At 40.2% G+C, this 21,063-nt stretch overlaps 1 protein-coding gene across 2 annotated transcripts in view; it reads left to right on the forward strand.

The window, feature by feature from the left end:
- DUSP10 (dual specificity phosphatase 10) overlaps positions 1-20,153 on the forward strand; it is a 45,224-nt gene extending 25,071 nt beyond the window's left edge. For both annotated transcript variants that reach the window (XM_054981429.1, XM_054973657.1), the window contains exons 3-4: positions 13,348-13,731; positions 19,288-20,153. In XM_054981429.1, the coding sequence (XP_054837404.1) occupies positions 13,348-13,731; positions 19,288-19,553 (650 nt within the window). In that variant the 3' untranslated portion in view covers positions 19,554-20,153. The remainder of the gene's footprint in view (positions 1-13,347; positions 13,732-19,287) is intronic.
- Positions 20,154-21,063: the final 910 nt, after the last annotated feature.

Below are 21,063 nucleotides of genomic sequence, written 5' to 3' on the forward strand. Positions count from 1 at the left end.
AGCAGGGATTTCACTGATAACCAGGAACATTATCTATGTGAGCTGAACACAAGGCATTGATTGTCAGAAAGTGTTGAACAATTAGTATTTGATGGAGAGATACTGAGAGGGGTCAGGGATTGTATATTTACTTCACATATTATGAGAAGGGAAGGCCATTCACGAGCACTCTAACTGTACAAGTTCTTGTATGTTACCTGAATGTCCATTTGTGTATCTGTTTTTTTCCATCAAGATTCAAAAGCACATGTGCCCCAATCTTTGAAGTGTGAAGGATGTCTGTGCATGTATGAAGAAGTAATATGAGGCTCTTTAACTCGTACAAGTGCATATCCTACACATCTGACAATGTATTTAACTTGTACTTGGGTATGTGTACCTGAAAATTAAAGAAAAAATTCTTTTGAGGAGGCTTTTCTAACAGACAGATAAAAGGAAAATAGCCTACCAACAGGTTGTTTTCCCTCCCTCTTCACGGGTCTGAGATGCATGTATCTTCTCAGAACTGCTGTTCTTTGGAATTCAGTTAGTTGCTGACGACTTTTTTCCTTGTTGGAGGCTGAAGAGATGTTCATGACAGCTTTATGTAATTGCTTGTTGCTAGACCATTAGCTTGGACTCAAGAAATCTCTCAACTTTTATTTCCAGCAATAAGTACACCATTCTTCTTTCACTGTGGGAAAAATCCAGACAACTGTTTTCAAAGTGATGTCTTCAGGGGTCATTTCGTAGAAAAAGAGCTGGAGGAACTCATTAGCATAACTCATTAGCATATTCCATGCCCCTTGCCACCACCGGAAGTGTGTCATTAGAGTAACTGATTTGCGCATGCCACACCCCCTGACATCACCTATCCTGGCTGTTTTGGACCCAATCCTGGCCATTCAGGGCCAAAATTGGGCCCAAAATGGCAAAAAGGGGCTAAAAATGGCCAAAAAGGGGCCCAAAATGGTCAGGATCGGGTTGCTGCTAAGTGGGAGAGTGATCCACCACCTGTCAGAGGCCCAATCCGGGCCGTTTCGGCCCCAATCCAGGCTGAAATGGGCCCCAAATGGCTGAGAGTCAGGTGGGCTGGGCCACCTGACATGTGACCTCTTTGGGGAACTGCCGGAACTGCGTTCCTGTGTGTTCCCCCTCGAAATGAGCCCTGGATGTCTTGCTTTGTGGAGATATTACAAATTTGAAGGATTCACATTTGAAGGACTACCATTTCCCCATCTCCGGTCATCCATCTAAGATTATGGAATGTGGTTGTTTGAGTTGGGAACAATAATTGGATAGTGACTTTGAAACCAGTCATGAGGGATGCAACCCCTACATGTCACTTTAACATATTTTTTCTTATTTAAGAGGCAAACAGTTCCCCATTACAGATGTTGAGCTCTGTGTGTGATATATGTTGCACCATGTAAAAAAAAAGCTATGAAAACCTGCAATGCTACCCACTTCCTCCTACAGCTAAGGCCTATGATTTCCTGCCTCTTTAGTTTTTTGCAAGGTGTGTATTCAGCCTTTTGAGTGTTGGTTCATGCGGCTTTCCTGGTTTTAATAAACAGCAGTGACTAGAATACTGTAACTGGCCAGCCTCCTTCAGTTCTATAGTACCACTGTCTCTTTTTAAAGAGACGGGGGAGGGAAGAGATTCCTACAAAGACGGTAAGTGCTTGCTTTCCTTTATCATGCTGGTAAAAAAAATAGCTTTTAAGGCTACAATCCTATACATACGTACAAGCCCCCAGGAACTATTGTGACAGGCATAGAAAGGGGCCATAAAAATACAAATCTGATATCAGAATATGTTATATAAATGTAATTGTATATACTGCACCCTAGAACAATTTAGAATTATTATGAAAGAAATGAACGAATGGAGGTCAGTCAGTCCATTGGGGAAAAACCATTGCTTCCAGAATGAATAGTTCTACTATTCAGCTGCTCTTAATTTCTGAACTGTTGCTTGCAAATGTTTCAGAATGAAGGAATTGTCTAAAAACAAATCATGTAATACTTTTTATTATTGAGACCGACCAAGATTACACACCAGTGGGCAAGCTTTTGAAATATCCCAAATGCTTCATCAGGTTGTATGTAAAAAACAAAGAAGGGGGAAGAGGAAGAGAAAACACATTTTTTAACTGGATGGCTTCTTCCCACCATGCTATGGGTGCAATCTCATACTAGCTAGACATCAGAGAATCAGCATGGCTTGGACTAGGATCTGGGTGACATGGCTGGACATGCTGACATCGGTGACAAACTGCCATGGAAGGTTGCTGTGTGACCTTGGGCCAGTCACACAATCTCAGCAGAACCCACCTCACAGGATGGTTGATGTGAAGCTAAAATGGAGGAGGGAGAGGATGATGTTGTAAGCCGCTTTGGGTCCCCATTGTGGAAAAAGAACAGGCTATAAATAAATATAGTATAAATTGGATAATGTAATTATTATCAAAGTGCAAGTGCTCAACTGCAATATAATTAAAGTGCAATCATCAACATTATACATACAGTTAAAGTTTTGGTCATATTTAATCAGGGTAATGATTAGTCATAATCCAATGCAAGAAAAGTCCATATGAAAGGTAAGTCCTACTCTTCATATAGTTCCAATAATCTGTTTCTTTTTTCTTTGCCATGATGAAAAAAATGCTGTGGTGGATTCTCACCCCAACTGACCTATCATCAGTAATGCAGCTGAGACCCAAAGAGTTGGCAATGGGCCTGCCAGCTATGCAAATGTCCTGTTTTGAAAAATCTCCATCATTGGCCAATATTAGCCAGTATTCATTGCATCTCATTTCAGTCAATCAAAAAAGTACTTTGGTAGAAGTCAGTGTCCCTGACATGCAGTTGAGCTGAGACCCAAAGAGTTGGCAATGGGCCTGCCAGCTATGCAAATGTCCTGTTTTGAAAAATCTTCATCATTGGCCAATATTGGCCAGTATTCATTGCATCTCATTTCAGTCAATCAGAGAAGTGCATTGGTAGAAGTCCGTGTCCCTGACATGCAGTTGAGCACTTGCACTTTGATAATAATTATATAATCCAATTTATACTAGATTGTTCCTGGTCTCCTTGGAGTATTTCTCCTTCGGTTGTTTCTCTTCATATACGGAGACCCCCCTTTTTGGTTGAGGTATAAATAAATATAGTCATATCGAGCCCTGTGTGGCCCACTGAAGAGAGAAGAATTACCAGCTCTTCTCCTCCCCTGCCTCCCCATGCTAAGGACAGGATCCTGCATTCCTCTCTCTGTTGAGATTGTAAGAAAACAATTTTAAAATTCTACTCCTCCAGTGATCTTGTGTGGCTCTGTCTTTGAAAACTATCTTTGACAAGCTCCCCCCCACCCCCACCTCTCTATGCTAGGGACATAACGCTGTTTTCAGCTACAGTTCCCAGATAAAATTGCATCTCTGACATGTTAAAAACATGTGTCTGGTGTCACTTAGGCTTAGCTCAAAGAGAACCAACAGCAAGGCCTAAAAGATATGATTCTCCCTCCCTGCCCTTAACATCCAGCTTAATGAAGAGTTTTAGAGAACATGAAACTTGAGCAATGTGATGGGATATTTGGTTGGTCTTAATAAAAGATATTTCGTGGAGTTTGTTTTTGGATTTTGCTATGAACTAACACAGCTGCCAACTTTTTTGAGTGTCTGTTTAAGGAATTATCCAAAAAGTCTTGATGAATAAAAGCAAAGACCAGAATTCAAGATTCAATGAGATATGTATTCTTTCCCTGTTGATTGTGGAAATCCTACAAAAGCCAGGGTAGGACAATACTTAGCTTAATAATAGATGACCTCATTTTCCTCTAGTTCAACCCGGAATTGAGCAAAAAGTAGAGAGCCTATCCTGGTTGTTGCTCTTGTGCTCCTTGGAAGTAACCTTTCTCTCTTCTGATCATGAAGACGTAGAGGAAAGTCAAACTTCAGCTCTGAGCAGAGCAGAAAATGCCAAGTTCTTAAACACTCCGGTCCCCTGGAATAATTTGACCTTTCTGACTGAGGAGCAGGATGTCCAGTACCTTGATTAGAACAAGAACAAAGAAGAATTAAAATTAGCTGTGATCCTAAAGAAATGTATAGTTTTTCCACTTGGTGATGACATTGTCTAAGACAATAAGGCTGTAACCTAACTAACACAATTTGTTTGCATTAGTTAAAACACAAGGGCTAAGATGTTAATTGCCTCTGGGAAAACCTCTCCTTAAACATTAATGGATTAACCTCTATTGTGCGGAGTAGCTTTGAAGGCATAATAAGGCTGGTTTGTATTGGCTGAATTTGCCTTTAGTGGTGCCACTTAACATCTACCCTTGTGCTGTGCCACAGTGTTTTTTCACTTTCGCTTGCACATGCAAGGTGTATGTACAACCCTTAATAATCTAGCTGGTGCACTGCATAACAATAGACTCTGCAGTGGACATTATCTCTAAGGATGATATCGAGGGCAGAAAAGAAAAAGCTCTTCTAACTTCATCTTTGTGATACAGAAATACTAGGAATGATGAGCAGACCATAGACTGTGAAATTCAGCATGAACGCTTGCTGTCAAGTTGGTCGTCTGGCTGGGAGTTGTGTTTAAAACCAGCTAGGGCTTGCATTAACAATGGTATGTTGTTATGCCTGAACCCAAGTTAATTCTGAAAAAGTGAGGGAGAGAACAGTTGCTTTAGAAGGGAGGAAGAAGGAAATTTGCAAGCCCATGGCACACTAACGGTGTTGAGGTGACTGGGAACAGAGTGTACTGGGCTTTGGTTCGTATCTAGCCCAGTATTTTCCACAGGTAGCTGGGTCAGTGTACTACTTGCCTGGTGATGAGGTTTCCAAATTGGCTCGTTTTTCTGTCATATCATATCTATTGGAAGCTAACTGTATCCCCCTCTTGTTAAATGTCATAGTTAATATTATAGCAAGGTAAAGCTGAGCAGCATTTCATTACAGAAAGGTCCCAACTAGCTCAAACAGTACAGTCTTACTCCCCTCTCTTTTCTCTCTCACTCTGTTATGTAGTTTCAATGACATTGCCTTATCCTTCATCTGTCTCGTGCCTTGAATTGGTTTGACATAATGTCCTCTGTTCATTAAAAACATAGAAGCCCTTTAATTGTTGTCTTAGTGGAAAAATACATAAGGCTGTCATCAGCTGTTGCTTTGGCAGGGCTTTCTGCAGCAATATAAATAAATGAGGTCACACTTTTTAAACAAACAGGCTGTACTTGCCGAATTGCACAGTATACTTCCAAACATTATGCATGTACCTAGGATGTTGGGTTACAGCCTCAAATGTTACTAACTTGGAAATGACACACTCTGGGTTTATATTTTCAGGTGGGGCATGGAATCCTCTCTCATTCAAGGGCTTTTTAATCTCTAGAATGTCTGCATTAAATTAATCTTTATACCATCTGCGCCTGCTATCCATATTGCTCAGCTACTGAAGCTGTATATTAAGGCTTAACTTCACTGTGAATTGAATCGAAAATTAACTTTCAAGGGAAAATATGCACTAGGACAGGATTCCCTCCTCCTTTAGTCTTGGCTAAATGGACTTACTATTTGGTTTCGAAACAGAAGATGACTGCAAGCATAGCTGCATCAGAGAGTTAAACAGGACTGAAGTCATTGGATTTCTGTGAGTGGAAAGCAGGGTGGATTTGATTTAAATCAAACTGATTTAAATCACGATAAATCACGATTTAAATCACTAGTCATTAAGGCTTGATTTAAATCATAGTTTTCTACATAAAGACTAATTCTTGCTGGTATAACTTTAATATGCAAGTAGATGCCTGCCTTACCAATAGGTAAAGGAACTTCATTAAAGTATTCCCAAACTGGGTCTCTTCTACGGCCTGCTGCCATTATAGGTTTTTTCCTCCAAGGAAAGAATGTGATAAACCTCAGGTCATACACACAAAAGATCCAAAGACTTGTGCAGTATTGTGCTCAAAAAGTTTCACTTTCATTTTGTACTGCTTGCCCCTCCCTCCTCACACTTAGTTTCTTCTTGTGCAGATCTATTCCACTCCAAACAATCAGAAAAATATTGTTTCTATTCACTGAACTTCTTGAAACTTAGCACTGGAGGGGTTGATTCTGTCTTCATAGGTTTGTAGAACAATAGGATTAAGGTCTTTTTCTCAACTCTGTTCATGTTATAACATTTTTGCTGTGAAGAGGCATGTGATCTCTGCTGAGCTGACACAAATTCAGTTTTGAGAACTGCAAAACCAAGCATCTGTGATAATATCTTGTAGGCAGAGAAACTGCCCAATAATCTTACAAAAACCTCTGGAAGAGCATGACATTGTGAATGGATTAATGGAATTTATTTACCAAAAAAATTAAACATATACAGCCTTATTCTACATAATTAAAAACTAATCTTTATTTCATGATGGAATAACCTTTGGATGGTAATATATTTTCCTCAAAAAGCATTTTACTTTAAAAAATCCGATTTAAATAAAAAAATCCGATTTAAATAAAAAAATCCGATTTAAATAAAAAAAATCCGATTTTTTTGATTTTTTTAAAAAAATCATTGATTTTTATCCACCCTGGTGGAAAGGGAAGGCAAGACTGTGGCAGAGCATTTGCCAAGACTGTGGCAGAGCAGTTCCCAGAATTCAATGCAGGAAGCCACAATAGTTGAATTAGTAGAAAACCAATATAGGGGGCTATGGTGTAAATGAGTCCTCCTACATCTTTCAGTGACTTTGACCTGGTCTAGCAGTTGTAGGGCTTGAGGTGGGGTGGGGGTTCAGAGTTCAAATTTCACTCTATCTGATCTTCCTCCACCGAGACTATGGGAGTTGAAGGCATGGTGTTCAAGTTTGCGGTCTTAATTTTTGTTGCGTTTTATTGGATGTGTTTTGGTACTGTGATTTCAATAGGTGGTTTCATTTTTATTCAGAAGTTTTTCAGCTCAACCCTCCAAAGAGCTCAGAGAAGTTGACATAGTAAGTCTTTTCTGTTTTATTACTACAACAATCATGATGGTTAGGCTAGGATTGCCAACTCCAGGTTGGGAAACTCCTGGAGATTTGTGGGTGGAGCCTGAGGATAGCAGGGATTGGGCAGGGAAGGCACCTCAGTGGGGTATACTGCCACAGAGTTTACCCTCCAAAACTGCCTTTTTCTCCAGGGGAACTGATTTCTGTCATCTGGAAATCAGTTGTAATTCCAGATTTCTTGGCCCCACCTGGAGATTGGCAACCCTTAGGCTATTGTGTGACAATGTGACTTTGAGCTAATCTTCATGGCTGAACACATACTAGAACCCAGTTTCTCCCAAGTCCAATACTCTGACTGCTATATTGTGCTGATTCATCATGAATGCATAGAAATGGTTATATTCCAGAGGCACTTCTGAAAATAAAATAAGCAGCGTGCATCTTTCATGAACAAACTGTTATGTTAAACATCTTTATAGCTGGAGGGAATAGATAGGTCTTTGAGGCTACCAATATAAATTATATAAAGTTGTTTGGGTTTTATTTATTTTAACCACAAAAACTGCAGTTAGAGATCTCTTCATTCTGAATAGCTCTCTTGGCAGAGTGAAGTGTGCCATTCGATGTCCAGATAGTACATTTGATGAATACTTTCTCTTTTGAGTGTGTGTATTAAAGACTTCTATAATGCTGGGAAAACTTGAGAGCTTTTGAAATACCTTAATCCTTTGGGTAGAGAAGCTAGGCTACTTGGTGTGAACAAAATAGCATCACTTTCAGGTTTCAGAAGGATTTTTTTCAGATTTTATTGGAAAAGGGAAAATGTATTATACAATGAATGATTCACAAAAGAAAGATAAAAAGAAAGATACATACAATAATTCATAAATGGAAAATGGATAAATCTGATTTTTCAGGCAGTCACATTAAAATTGGTCCACATTAAAATTCTGCACAGCAAGAATCTTTGAAAATGGTTGTCTGTGATCATTCAGGCCAGTTCCTAAGGGTGGTAAGATCTGCCCTCAAATATGGCAAAAGGATCATTCCCCAATAATGTTGCCATTCTAACTTCAGAGGCATGTATGAATGAATGTTCAGTTTGTATATGGTGACTGAAGATGGCCTGTCCAGTGCCTCCTCACATCACGGAACTGGTACTGGTTATTTGCCAGTGCAGAGATCTTTTATAATCTCTAGATATGGTCCGCTGGATATGGGGGTATGAATGGTAGAAATTAAAGTTCATCAGGGTTTTGCATAACAGCTTTAGCTAGTTCTACACAAGTTTTATCTGGTTAAAATAAATTAATCCCTAAATTAAAAACTGACTTAGTTAGAACAAGCCTCAAGATCTTCATCAGTAGTGAAAGTTTGAAATATAAATTTCATAAACAGTCATTGGTGAAGATAGAAATCCTTTAGAATGCCCAGGCACTTGTTTTGCACTCTAGATACCAAAAGCATGTTTAAGTGCCATATATGCACTGCAGCCCTCTTACCATAGTTATTGCACCCACAATATGGACTGATAGGCATGACTGCAGAGGGCTTGCTATCAAAGAATTAGGTGTCTTTTAAAGCTGGCCAACAGGCGATTATTTGGGTCAACATTAATTCTATAGCTAAGAACATAACTAGTTTGAAAAAAACATACATCAAAATCACACAGGGTAGACCTTAATTATATTCCAGTTCTGAATTTTAACTTATTTATATCCGCTTGCTAGTTCAAATTTTCTTTTTTGATATGTTTCTCTCTACCTGATCCCTTATGTCCACATCTATTGGATTAAAAAAAAATTCTATATCTGATATGATCTTCCTGGAATGGAGATCCTATCTGCTTCCTCTGGATGGTTAATTCAAATGGCAAAATTGTGAATTTAGAAGCTGCGCCTCTTATCAAACCTGTTTATTGGTGGTGAATTTCAGTTATTGACACCTATGAATATATTTTTAGTTCCAAATCTAGATAGTTCTTTGTGTTTTATATTGAGCATATATAAAATGGAGGCTTAGAGCTGGCATGCAATCGACATGGAAAAAATAGCAAATATATTTTAGAACCTGAGGTTTTCAATGTTGGAATTATCAACAAAAATGTATAGTATAAACCATAGGTTCTTGCTAACTACTTGTGTGTTTACCTCTGTTTATATTTCCTTTTCCTTATATAGGTTTTTTTTTTAGTTTTTTTTATGCAGAAAGGATCTAAAACTCTAAAAATCTTCTAGGCAAGCTAGAAAAGTAATATTTGGCATGGTTGTCAGCTAAAGTGCTTGACACTTAAAAACTTATACCCTGGAAAACCTCATTGATCTTTAAGGTGCTACTGGACTTCAGTCTTACTTTTCTGCTGCAGACCTACATGGCTACCACCTGACCTATTCCCATTATTAAAGAGCTGAAACCCCATACTGTTTAATTTTGTCCAGTTTTTAAAAATCATATTTTCCTATGAAGTAAGTCTAGTAAATATAGATCTAGGATGTTTCAAAAATTAGTTAATTTTCTCCCCCTCCCCCCAACTCTGCAATAATGTTCTTAAATGACTGTCCGGCGTACGTTTTGGTGAAGTCCAATGCCCAGGGGTCATTTCATAGAAAAAGAACAGCAGGAACTCATTAGTATAACTTATTAGCATATCTCATTAGCATATGCCACACCCTCTGACATCGCTGTGTCAGAAGGCAACACCCACCCTAAGGCCCCTTTCCCCAAAAATCTCCAGGTATTTCCTGAAAATAAAGAAGAATGAACTCAAACCAGCTTACCCTCCTCTGGAAAGCCAGCCCTAGCAGCCCTGCTTACACTCACTCACTCACGAGTCACGAATGAAAATAAAGCAGCAGAATGAATTTAAAGGAGCTTACCCTCCTTTGGAGAGCCAGCCCCAGTAGCCTGGCTTGCACTCACTTACTCACGAGTCACAAATGAAAATAAAGCAGCAGAATGAATTCAAAGCAGCTTACCCTCCTCTGCAGAGCCCTCATTGCTTGCTGGCCTGGAGGATGGGCCACTGCCACTCCCCCAGCACGGCCGCTGCCCCCCACGCAGCCGCCTCCCCCCATGGTTCCTACCAGGGAATCCAGGAGGTAGTGATGGGGTTGTGGTGGTGGTGCTGCTGCTGCAGCCACTGCCTGCCTCTGCCGCTGCCTGCTGTTAAAGACACTGGCAGTGGGGAGGAAAAGGAATCATGTGGGTGGGGCCAAAACCCACGTGACCTCTTTTCAGATCTACAGGAACGCCGTTCCAGCACGTTCCCCCTCCAAATGAGCCCTGCCAATACCACTGAATAAAGATTTGTGTGATCCTAAATACCATAGCAATGATATAACATATGAAATACTCCTTTTAAAAAAAAACAGCCATACCAGCTGCAGATAGGGCTGCCAGAACCCCTGGTAGGAGTGGGGATCCCCCACTCCCACCCTCCACCCGTCGCCACCGCTCACCTGAACGGCAGGGGAGAAGGAGGGGGAACAAGCCTCCTGGGTGCACACCTGGTGCAGTGCAGTGACGTCACTCGCAGGAGCGGGAGTGCTAGGCCCTGCATGATGACATCACTCCCAGAAGCGATGCCATCATGCCACACTGGAAGTGTGCATGTGAGAAGACAAAAATGGTGAGTGCCGGGTCCCCCTTCCTGCCAGGAGGGTAAGGGGACCTGGCAACCCTAGCTTCAGGCTTAATCAAGCTCCCTTCCCAGTCACCACCTCTACCCCCAAGCAGTGATGTGTAACTATAGGCTTGTTTGATGTTGAGACTTGGGTGTGTGTGTGTGTTAATGATCAAGCAAATGAAATAAAATGGTATAAGGACTACGCCAATGAAACTGAAAACTGATTCTGAATGAAGGGAGCTCCTTATGCAGTACAATCATGGAAGGATCTACAATTCTCCCAGTGACTGTGCTAATTTGTTTAAATTCATAGTTTCCCTTTTTATATTTTAAGTACAATTCCAATAGGTATTTTCTGCTCTTAGAGGATAGCTGGCATTGACTGCATTTTGCCTATCGTGTATGTGTGAGAGAGGGGGAGAGCAGCAAGATTTCAAAAGACAATTAGAGGCGGTTAAATGAATTACCAAATGGGAAAAAAAGAGCATCGGGACTTAGGAAAAAGAAGTTTACTTTCTTGGCTTTGGCCAAAGTTGCAAACTATTGATACCTGCATTTCTTACATAATGGGCAAATACTTTCTCTGCCTTAGGTAGCAATAATTGAACAAGCTTCTTTCTCTGTGAATTGAAGGAAGGGATTTCAAGGACTTGAATGTAGCCTGTTTCTGCTGAATTTTCTGAAACCATATATAAAACTTGGATGGAGTTGGGGGATCTGGACATGCTATTTCTAGATTCTGATTTTTGTATGCTTTCAATGATTATATGATATACCCATGGAAACTATTCTGTTTACAAAAAAAGGCTTAATTCCATTTCTTTTTTACCCAATCGTCCACTTAAAATTATAGTTCAGTTGGGGGGTTTGAATGGGGCAAAACATTTCTGATTAAAAGATCAGGTTGGAACCGTATCATTAAGAGCTTAGCCTGGAAATTCTAAAGGCATTTCAGTTTTGGTTCTAGCACAGAGAATTTTGTAGACAAAATAAATGTCTATCAATATGAAGAACATTTTCTATAAACATAACCATCTCTGTGTTGCCATTTTTAACTTCTGCCTTTCAGCAGCATACATAGTGTGTATAGCACTAGATCTTTCCTTTTTGATAGCAAATACATCACTTTATACACAGCAGCTCATTCTTGACAATTTCCCCCCAGTTCACATTAAATATTCCTCTCTGAATTAATGAATGTATGCATTTAGTAAAACATAATCTGTAATTTTGTATATATACAGGGGGGATGTCTTGGAATTTTCCTTGTCTTCCCTTGAGCAGACGCAGGCCCAACCACCTGTTAGCATTACATCACTGGCTCCCAAGAACACAGTTGTACCAAAAGGCCTCAAACAAAGTAGCTCTTCTTGCATTGTTTGCACTCAAAGAGCTGATGTCATGCCAAGCTGATGTCATTGTATGTCTTTGTGTAATTGCCATGGAAACCAGGCAGGTGGGGAGTGTGAGCTGATGTCATCTTGGGAGTGAGGTGTAGAAAAGTTTTCTAAACTGCTTTTCATTTGTTGGTGGTGGATTATCCACTCACAAACAGTCTGGAAAATCCTGAAGTGGTTTTGGGAAACATAAAATAGCAAGTTAGATCATGTATCTTCTTTGTTAGATTGCCTTTTCCTCCTTCAAATTATTCTGTCCTGAAGTCTTCTTTTCAGCCTCTGTAAATGTTAATTGTGAACAATTTGTTATGCAAAATGCCTTTTTAATAAGCAAAGCAAAATATCATTGTTTCCTTATGATGAAATCCAAATGCTCTGTGGTCCTCAGCATGAAATCCAAATATTGTACGGTTCTTTTGATCTTATTAGCTCAGTATTTTTGGAAAGGGAACCCTTTCCAGGAAGTGAGAGAACTTAAATTATATATGCAAAATACGTATATATATTATAGGTATATATTATAGGTATATATTTAAAAAATAAGTTTTAAAATTTCATGTTTGTAGAAACAGGTGCTGGAAATGTTTAGTGAAGTTTATACTTGAAGGGTATAATGATGTGCACATTGACAATAATAAATTATGGATATATTATCCTTGGAGTCTTAGAATCATAGAGCTAGAAAGGACCCCAAAGGTCATCTAGTACAACCCCCTATATAATGGACATTCACACCCATCTGTCCACTCCCTCACTGACCCTTTTTCAATGTCCAGAGGAAAGAAAACCGAATATGGCTGTTTTGGAGAGTGGACTCTATGAAATTATACCCCATTGAGGTACTACCGCTCCCCAAACCCCACTGTCTCCAGGCACCACCCCCAAAATCTCCAGGAATTTTCCAACTTGGAGCTGGCAATCCCACCAGGATCCCTGGCCAAGTGGCAATTGGAATTACCATGAGCACATAAGAAAGGGTATGGTTAAGGAGATGATAGTAATTTCATTCTTAGACACATAAGTAAATAATACATGCATAGTATTAGCCTGTATATAGGAGGTCTATCCATGCAGACTTTATACCTGCTTCACAGCAACTGTGTAAACAGCACAACTGTACTCTGTTTCATGGTTGCTGTTGCCAGCAGAAGTGAGAGTGGTGAGTAAATAGTTCTGAGTGTGGTACATGGGGCCTTATGTTCCTGAACAGTCTTACTGGTTTTAGCTGTTCTGGAGGAAGTTAATTGAGAACTGTAGCTTCTGTACCGCATTAGGTTGTTTGCTTGTTGCATTGTGAATATTCCACAGTTCAAGTTTTGATCAGTTTTCTGAAATAACTGTCTAACTTCTCTCCAATGCAGGTGGACTCAGCAGTTTTAAACAGAACCATGAAAACCTCTGTGACAACTCCCTCCAACTCCAAGAGTGCCCTGAAGGAGGAGGAGGAGGTGGTGGCGGCGCCATGGCAGTGACAGCTACACTACCTCAGTCAATCCCTACCACTCCAGACATCGAAAACGCCGAGCTCACTCCCATCTTGCCCTTCTTGTTTCTTGGAAATGAGCATGATGCTCAGGACTTGGAGAAGATGCAGAGGTTGAACATAGGCTACATAATCAATGTAACCACTCACCTTCCCCTCTATCATTATGAGAAAGGCTTGTTCAACTACAAACGGCTCCCTGCCACAGACAGCAACAAGCAGAATCTCAGGCAGTATTTTGAAGAGGCTTTTGAATTCATTGGTAAATATCTCTACTTGGGATTCTCTTTCCTAATAAATTGCTATAATCACTGCTTTCATGGCTTAAATATTTAATGCAAGGTGGATAAGTATAGAATTGATTATCTATGCCCAAAGGGGTGAACAGTGAAGTTATCCTTATTTTGAGAACTGCATCACCTGAGAAAACTGTATCTGTCTTTGGTGGTGTCCCAGACCAATTCTCTATTGGCTGACTCTGAAAAACACTTCTTGGGCCCTTTTTGTGTATTATATATATATTTTTTTTCATAGCTACAAAACACTACACAAAACTATCACAAGGAAAGGGGAGAGGGAAGGGACAAAGGGGGGGTGGAAAAAGAAAAGGGGGGGAATGAACTACAAACACTAAACACTACACTTCAATGTTTCCCTTCATACTGTCATAATACAAAAATAGCTCCATAAAATAATGATGGAGTGGTTAATCATACAGAGAATAAACATTTCAAATTCTGGTTAAACTTTCCTCCCCCTTCTAGGTCCCGGACGCAATTCTCTCTGTGCAACTGCTGTTGCGATGCTCTCCTCCTCCCCCCCCCCTCCGGCTCCTCCTTTTCTTCGTTCTTGGTGCAGCAGAGTTCTGGGTTTTTATTCTCAAAATCCTTTAGTTGATCTTCTGATAATATCTTATAGGCCTGATCTTTATATCTGAACCATATTCCTTCCGGGAATAACCATTTGTACTTTATTCCATGGTCCCTCAGAAGTGCTACAAACTTTTTATATTTAAAACGCCGTTTCCGGACTAGAAATGGAACGTCCTTCAAAATCTTGACTTTCAAACCCATAAAGTCCAAATCCGCATTGTATGAGTTATATAGGATGGTGTCCCAAATCTTTTTAGATGAAAAGTCAATAATGATCTCACGAGGCAACTGTCGCTTTGTTGCATATTTTGAAGAAGCCCGACGGACCTCCAAAATGGCGCTTTTAACCTCTTCTTTAGTCGTCCTCGCGGGTGTCGCCAGTAGTTCCGAGACCAAATCCCACAGATCCTCATTTTCCTCCTCTTTCACGTTTTGGAGACGCAAAATTGTCTGCGTTCGTTCCACCTGTAGCCCGATCAGCTGGTTCTCCACCAACTTCAGGTCCTTTTTTGTAGCCTTCACAAGTGACGCACTTTCCAGAGCAGACTTTTCTGCCCCCCCCCCGCTGCTGCCTTAATGGTTTTCACCTCGCTTTCAATTAAGCCCACCCTTTGATCAGTTTCGTTCAGCTTGTCAACAAAGGGTTTTATAGCTTCCACCACCGCCCTGCGTACCAACTCTTCGAGCGACTCCCCCTTCTGCAAGGTAGCCGAGATTGACTTACCGAGAGCGGGACTTTGCCTCTTTGCTGCCATTTTGGGGGGGGGCGCCAACAAAATTCTGGAACTCAACGAAGGGGAAGAGCGAGTCTTCTTCAGATCAACCTCTCCTTCACAAACGCTTGTAGAACAGAAGGGATTCGCTTGTTTACAGGCTTCCGCCTGTTTCTTTTACTTGCCGTTTCTCGTTGCCCGGCGGCACTCGAGGCGCCGCGCACATCTGCCGGCCTCCATAGGGACAAACGGGCAATTCCCCCCCCCCCGCATTGATTTCGGGGAGTTCTTCCCGCCGCGTCCCGGACCCTGGCTCCCTCCCTGGGAGTCCTGGGGGCTAATCCTTGCGGGTCAGCCGCCCGGTCAGGGTGCCCGGTCGTTTCCTCCCGGACCAGCCGAGAGGAGCGTCCGGCATGGCTGAGAAAACGAAACCGAATCCCTTTTTGTGTATTATAGATGAGAGAGGTGGCAACAACAGACAATTCCCTCAGGTTTGATCTTTCTGAACTTTGAGAAATTATTAGAAAGAGCCATAGCTCGAAAAAAAAAATCTTGGAAAAACCCAACCCATTCCTAGTGGAGATGGGTGAGTCTTCATCATCATTACTTACTATGAGATTTCATGATAACTATCAAACACCATGTATCATGTAAATGGCAGCACTAAAGAAGAATGAAAAATTAGTAGTCAGTGCCCCCACAGGATGCACAGCAATCACACTAGTTTAAGGAACAGCTAGATTTATGTACATGGCTTGCATGCACTTAACATAGCAGAAATTTTGTATGAACGTGGCAGATGTGCAACTACAGCTGGACTCACTGTAGTTGTACTAAAATACTTTCATTCTGAAAATATTTATCCTCAAGTTGCAGAAAAAACTGAGTGAATTGCCAATATACTCTAAACAATTATGGAAGTAAAGAGGAAAAAAATAATTTGAAGTAATTTCTATCTACTCATTCCAGTCATACAGTTGCCATTGTATTTTCAAAAAGTCCCTCTGTGACCATAAGAGCAAGAAATGTATAAAATACCATGATACCTTCAGGAAGTCTTTGAGTTAGTGTGGGCTATGCATAGTAATTAGGTTCAAGGGCTAGAGATCACATGTCCAGATGCAAAACTGGGGTAAGAGGATGGAGCTGCAAAGAACGCTTTATTCACCTATGGCAGGGTTAGCTGTAGACTCAAAAAGGTTGAGGAACCCTGTCTTTAGCAACTGAAAGAGGCAGCTTTTCTCCTAGGTAGTTGTATAAGTTATTGATATCTAGCAGTGGCCTCATTGTTCTTTGGTACAATTGACTGCAGTTTGCAGAGACATATATGACTATGAATAGATACAGAATTTTACATCTGTAAATGTCTATATATCTTCCGTTATAATTTCCAACTGCAAGTCTTTAGTACAAGCTCCTTTCTGTAGCAGCAGAATAGAAATGATTTCCTGCTACTAGTTAAGGAAGGTCTGTTCTTTTTGTGTTCCAGAAACAGGTTGAGTTCTGCTATCTAAGCATGAACAGCTAGGTCCACAGCTTTCCACAGCTCAGCAAATAGCAGCAAACGTTTTGGTATGCAGACATTAGGAATGTAAAACCTGAGGCCATACCAAGACTTCTCTACCCTAGTCCAGCCAAGCTGCCTTTGGCTGCCATTACTTGGCAATCTTTGTAAACTTCATAGAACCATAGAGCTGGAAGGGACCTTACAGAGCAGTGAGTCCAACCTCCTGCCCAATGTGGGAACAGCCTAAAGCTTGGTTGGGAGGAGGGAGGGAAAAAAGAACAGTGGAGAGACTTCCAGCCATGATAAATATGGTTTAGCAAGCAAGTGTATTGCCTACTCCTTGGCTAGGTGGCATGGTGTTTTTTTTAAAATAAATTTTTATTTCAGTTAATAACTCACAAACATAAAACAAACTACAAATTCAACCTGAATATGATAACAGTCCAGGATTTTAAAAAGCAAGCAACGATATGGTTATATGCATCAGTCATGACATTTTGGTGTATTACAATGAGGGTAATGCAAGTGGGCTGGCATTGTAGTTGTAGTGAAAGGACCACCTGAATGGTTCATAGTAGGGTTGCCACCAGTCCCCTGCTCCTGCCCTCCCCCCTCTGCTATGTTAAGTACATGCAATAATTGTCTAGTGCCATGTTGACCAGTTCTCTGCGCACTGTCTCTTCCTGTTGCATATACCACTTAAGGCAATGTACTTGAAGAGATCTTATTTTCTAAATTCCTTTTTTCCTTCACTTTGATAACTACAGCCTAAAGCTATGCCTGAGTGTTGGATAAACAAAAATGTCTTCGTCTTGACTTTTTAGTAGGATAAATATTCTGTTAAGTAACTAATCAGGGCTTAGCTTTGCCCTGGGGACAGTTTAAATTGGATCTGAAAAGATCTGGACTGTCTTAAATAGATTATTTCTCTGCCTCTTCCACTGCTGGGTTTTATAAAGGTTGAAACAAAGACAGATGGTCTGTCTGCAGAAACAATGCATATAGTCACAGTCTTTGCAAAAGTAAATGCTGACCTTTTTAAGTCCTAAGAAACCTTCCCTGGTCAAGTGTGAAAAAAAGTTATGGTGGCCATGCTGGATCAGACCAGCTCTGAAAACCACTTTGCACATCGCATTTTTATGTACATATATCAGGGATTCATGGATGGCTGCAGCTTGCTCTTGAATATACAGTTTGTGGCAAACCCAGGTGTGCCTCTTTGTTACATGTGACATGGATCTGAGCCAAGAATGGCCAACCGGTGGTTCTTGTAAAACTCATGAGAAGGGAACGGATAACACTTTCAGAATTAAAATTCCAGGTTCTGTCTCGTGACTTCCATAGGTGTAAAAATGCAGAAGTGTGGCTTCAGTAATGTTATGTAATTTTTAGCAAGCCATGTCACACCAGAGTATACAAATAATAAGGAAAGACACTTTCTCCCGCATCAGAAGGGTTGAGGAGGAGAGTTGGGTCATTTGCTCCTCTAATATGTAGAATAGCTCACATCTCAAGCCATCTGGTATAATGTAACTAATCTTGAATTAATACCACTTTTCTTCTTGCTGCTTGCTTATATTGTATATTCTCTCTTGCACATTCATACATACCTAGTGTCAAATTTGAACTGCTTTTACTACAGCACACTGGTTACTTAAAAAGTGAGTTCAATGGAAAATATGCAGAAGTGCAGGCTGTTGTGTGAATTCACAGACAAAAAATGCATCAATGAGCAGCATAAAATGCATATTGAGGTACATGTTGTATAGTCAGGAGGATAGTCTTCCAGTTAAATGAGAAAATCTGCAAGATTTGGCAGCATAAATGGAGTATTACATCCTTTGTCCAATTGATTTGCACAGAGCTCACTTGATCACTTGTGTACATTCACTGGTCACTGTGAGAATAGAACAAACTTCAATGCATACAATTCTGTCGAGTCAGGCCTTGTGAAAGTTTTCCATGACTTCCGGACCAAATCCATCTTGTGATGAGAGAGACTTTGCCACAGCTAAAACTTGGATTGGAGCTTCAAGATCTCTTTATTTAAATGAATTATAACTAGGAAACAATGGATTTCTAAGCTACACCCCACAGCACTTTCTGTATAACAGATCTTTCCATAGACCTACTGTGTCATGTCGAAACTTGGTCTTCAGAAAGATTCTATTGTACTGCTTTGCTCCTCTGGCTTGCTTCTTGTTCAAGATGTAGGCCTAAATTTCCTTTTGACCATTTGGCTGCATATTAAAGAGCATCTGGTCTAGCAGCCCACAAGTCTCCATATCTTTTCCCTCTAGCATTGGCAAGTGTTGGAAACCCCGAATCCAAACCCATTTTTAAATGTTCTGGTCTCTTCTCAGCACAGAAATACATTTCATAATATGTTTTTGTGGACATGTAATGAGGATGATCAGAAGACGGGAAAGGAAGAAGTGTTAGATAGGCTTTTGGCAATTTCACTACTGAAAATAAGAAAACCCAACATTATGCCATTGTGAAAGCTTCATCTACCAGGAAGTAGGAGGATAAAACAAACAATGTTCGCATTCACGTGAAACAAGGACAATTCTTTGTTTTGTGTTTGCTGTAAGAGAAATGAATGAACATAAGTTGGCTGTTTCTATTGTGAGATGCATTTTAATTTTATATATTTTGATTTGTTTAAAAAAAAAAGCTGCCACTATTTTGAAGAGATTGATTGTATTCATTTCTGTCTTTTTCAGAGGAAGCTCACCAGTGTGGGAAAGGTCTTCTTATCCACTGCCAGGCGGGCGTGTCTCGCTCTGCCACCATCGTCATTGCTTATCTAATGAAGCACACGCGGATGACCATGACTGATGCCTATAAATTTGTTAAAGGCAAACGACCAATCATTTCTCCTAATCTTAATTTTATGGGGCAATTATTGGAGTTTGAAGAAGATCTAAACAATGGAATCACACCACGAATTCTTACGCCAAAGCTTATTGGGGTAGAGACTGTTGTGTGATGGTGAAGAAGCTGACAGACTGTCCTATTCTTCACGGTACATGGATTGGGAGGCTTGGCTTTTCCTTTTCAGCTTTATTTGGGGGAGGGGGCTCTCTAAAACAAACTCTGAACCAAAACCTTTTGGAAAAAATGGGTTTAAAAATACAAGAACTTCACAATGTTGAGCAGAATGCCATTGCAAATCCTTTCTCCAAAAATGGCTGAAGGATAGATACGTAGAAAATAAACCAGTTTTTTTTTTAAAAAAAATCTACATATGTGTGAGAGAGAAAAACTGGACAGTAGATATTTTTCCTTCCTGTTTTGGTGATTCAGTTACTTGTAGAGATTATGACTAAGTAGTCTGTGCAGGTTCATAGACAGAAGACAACTATGCTTGGAGAACACAAAACACAACCAGCCAAAACAAAAGCAAAAAGATAACAAAATCCATGGGCCTTGAGTTTGCAAAGGCTTTGCTAAAGAAAACCTAAGCAAAATGCTTGCTGATGCAAAGAAGATCGGAGCAGCTTCAACTATCTGCAAAGCACTTCTCACCCTCCTGACTAGAGAATCTTTTTATTTGTTGTTTCATCTTCTGGTACTATTTTTCTATTTACGGGAGGGAGGGTGGGTGGGTGTATAATGCAGTTTTAACACCAAGGGACTTGTCCATTTTATGCCATATGCCTTTACTGGCTACTTGTGCAATAACAGTTAATGAGAATAGAGAGAGGAAACCCGCGTTTGCTGGCTGCCGAATAATATTTTTTCTTGGAAGTGCAAAGGTGGGTGATTTCAAAGAAAGAATGCAACAAAAGCAATTTTTTTTCCCTTTTCTGATTCTGGTTATAGTGCCATAAACCTTGTTACATATGTATATCAGAATGTACAAAGATCAAGAATAAGCAAAGTTTATTTAAAATATTTTTTCGCACAAAATACTGGTGTGTTTCTGTTCATGTAAAAAAGTTTGATTATAAAAATGAAAATTGTTTTGGAAATTGCCTGTGTGTGTACTCTTTAATTTTTTTTAAAGCTATTGCTCAAAACTAAATGTTCCATTTGTAGTATGTAGTGAAATGTGGTAGCCTCATGTAAGCCACGGATGAAGAATTTACCTAGTTAATAGTGCAATCCTATGCTGAACTACTCCAGCCTAAGTCTATTAATGTCAATGGGCCTAGACTGAAGTAATTTTGCATAGAATTGCACTGTAAGGGCTTGGCACCAGAGTCTTGCCTATGTGTGCCAGTTCCCTGCTGACATGCTACCACTGGCCATGTATGGCCAGATACATGAGCATTTAAACTGGACAGGTGCTATGTGGACTTCTCCCACAAATTATTCATGGTTGTAACTGTGTGTTGGTACGTGGAACACACTTTCATTCAGCCTGACAGAAATCCATCACCGAGTCCCTTTTCTTCCGTGTTTTAAATGTTTGAGTTTATTCCCCATTGCTACTTTTCTGTCAAGAAGTTCTTTTCACATTAGCTAAACATTTTTCCATAGCTTACTTTAAAGTG

The sequence above is a fragment of the Eublepharis macularius genome, chromosome 1 (assembly GCF_028583425.1).
Source record: "Eublepharis macularius isolate TG4126 chromosome 1, MPM_Emac_v1.0, whole genome shotgun sequence".
NCBI lineage: Eukaryota > Metazoa > Chordata > Lepidosauria > Squamata > Eublepharidae > Eublepharis > Eublepharis macularius.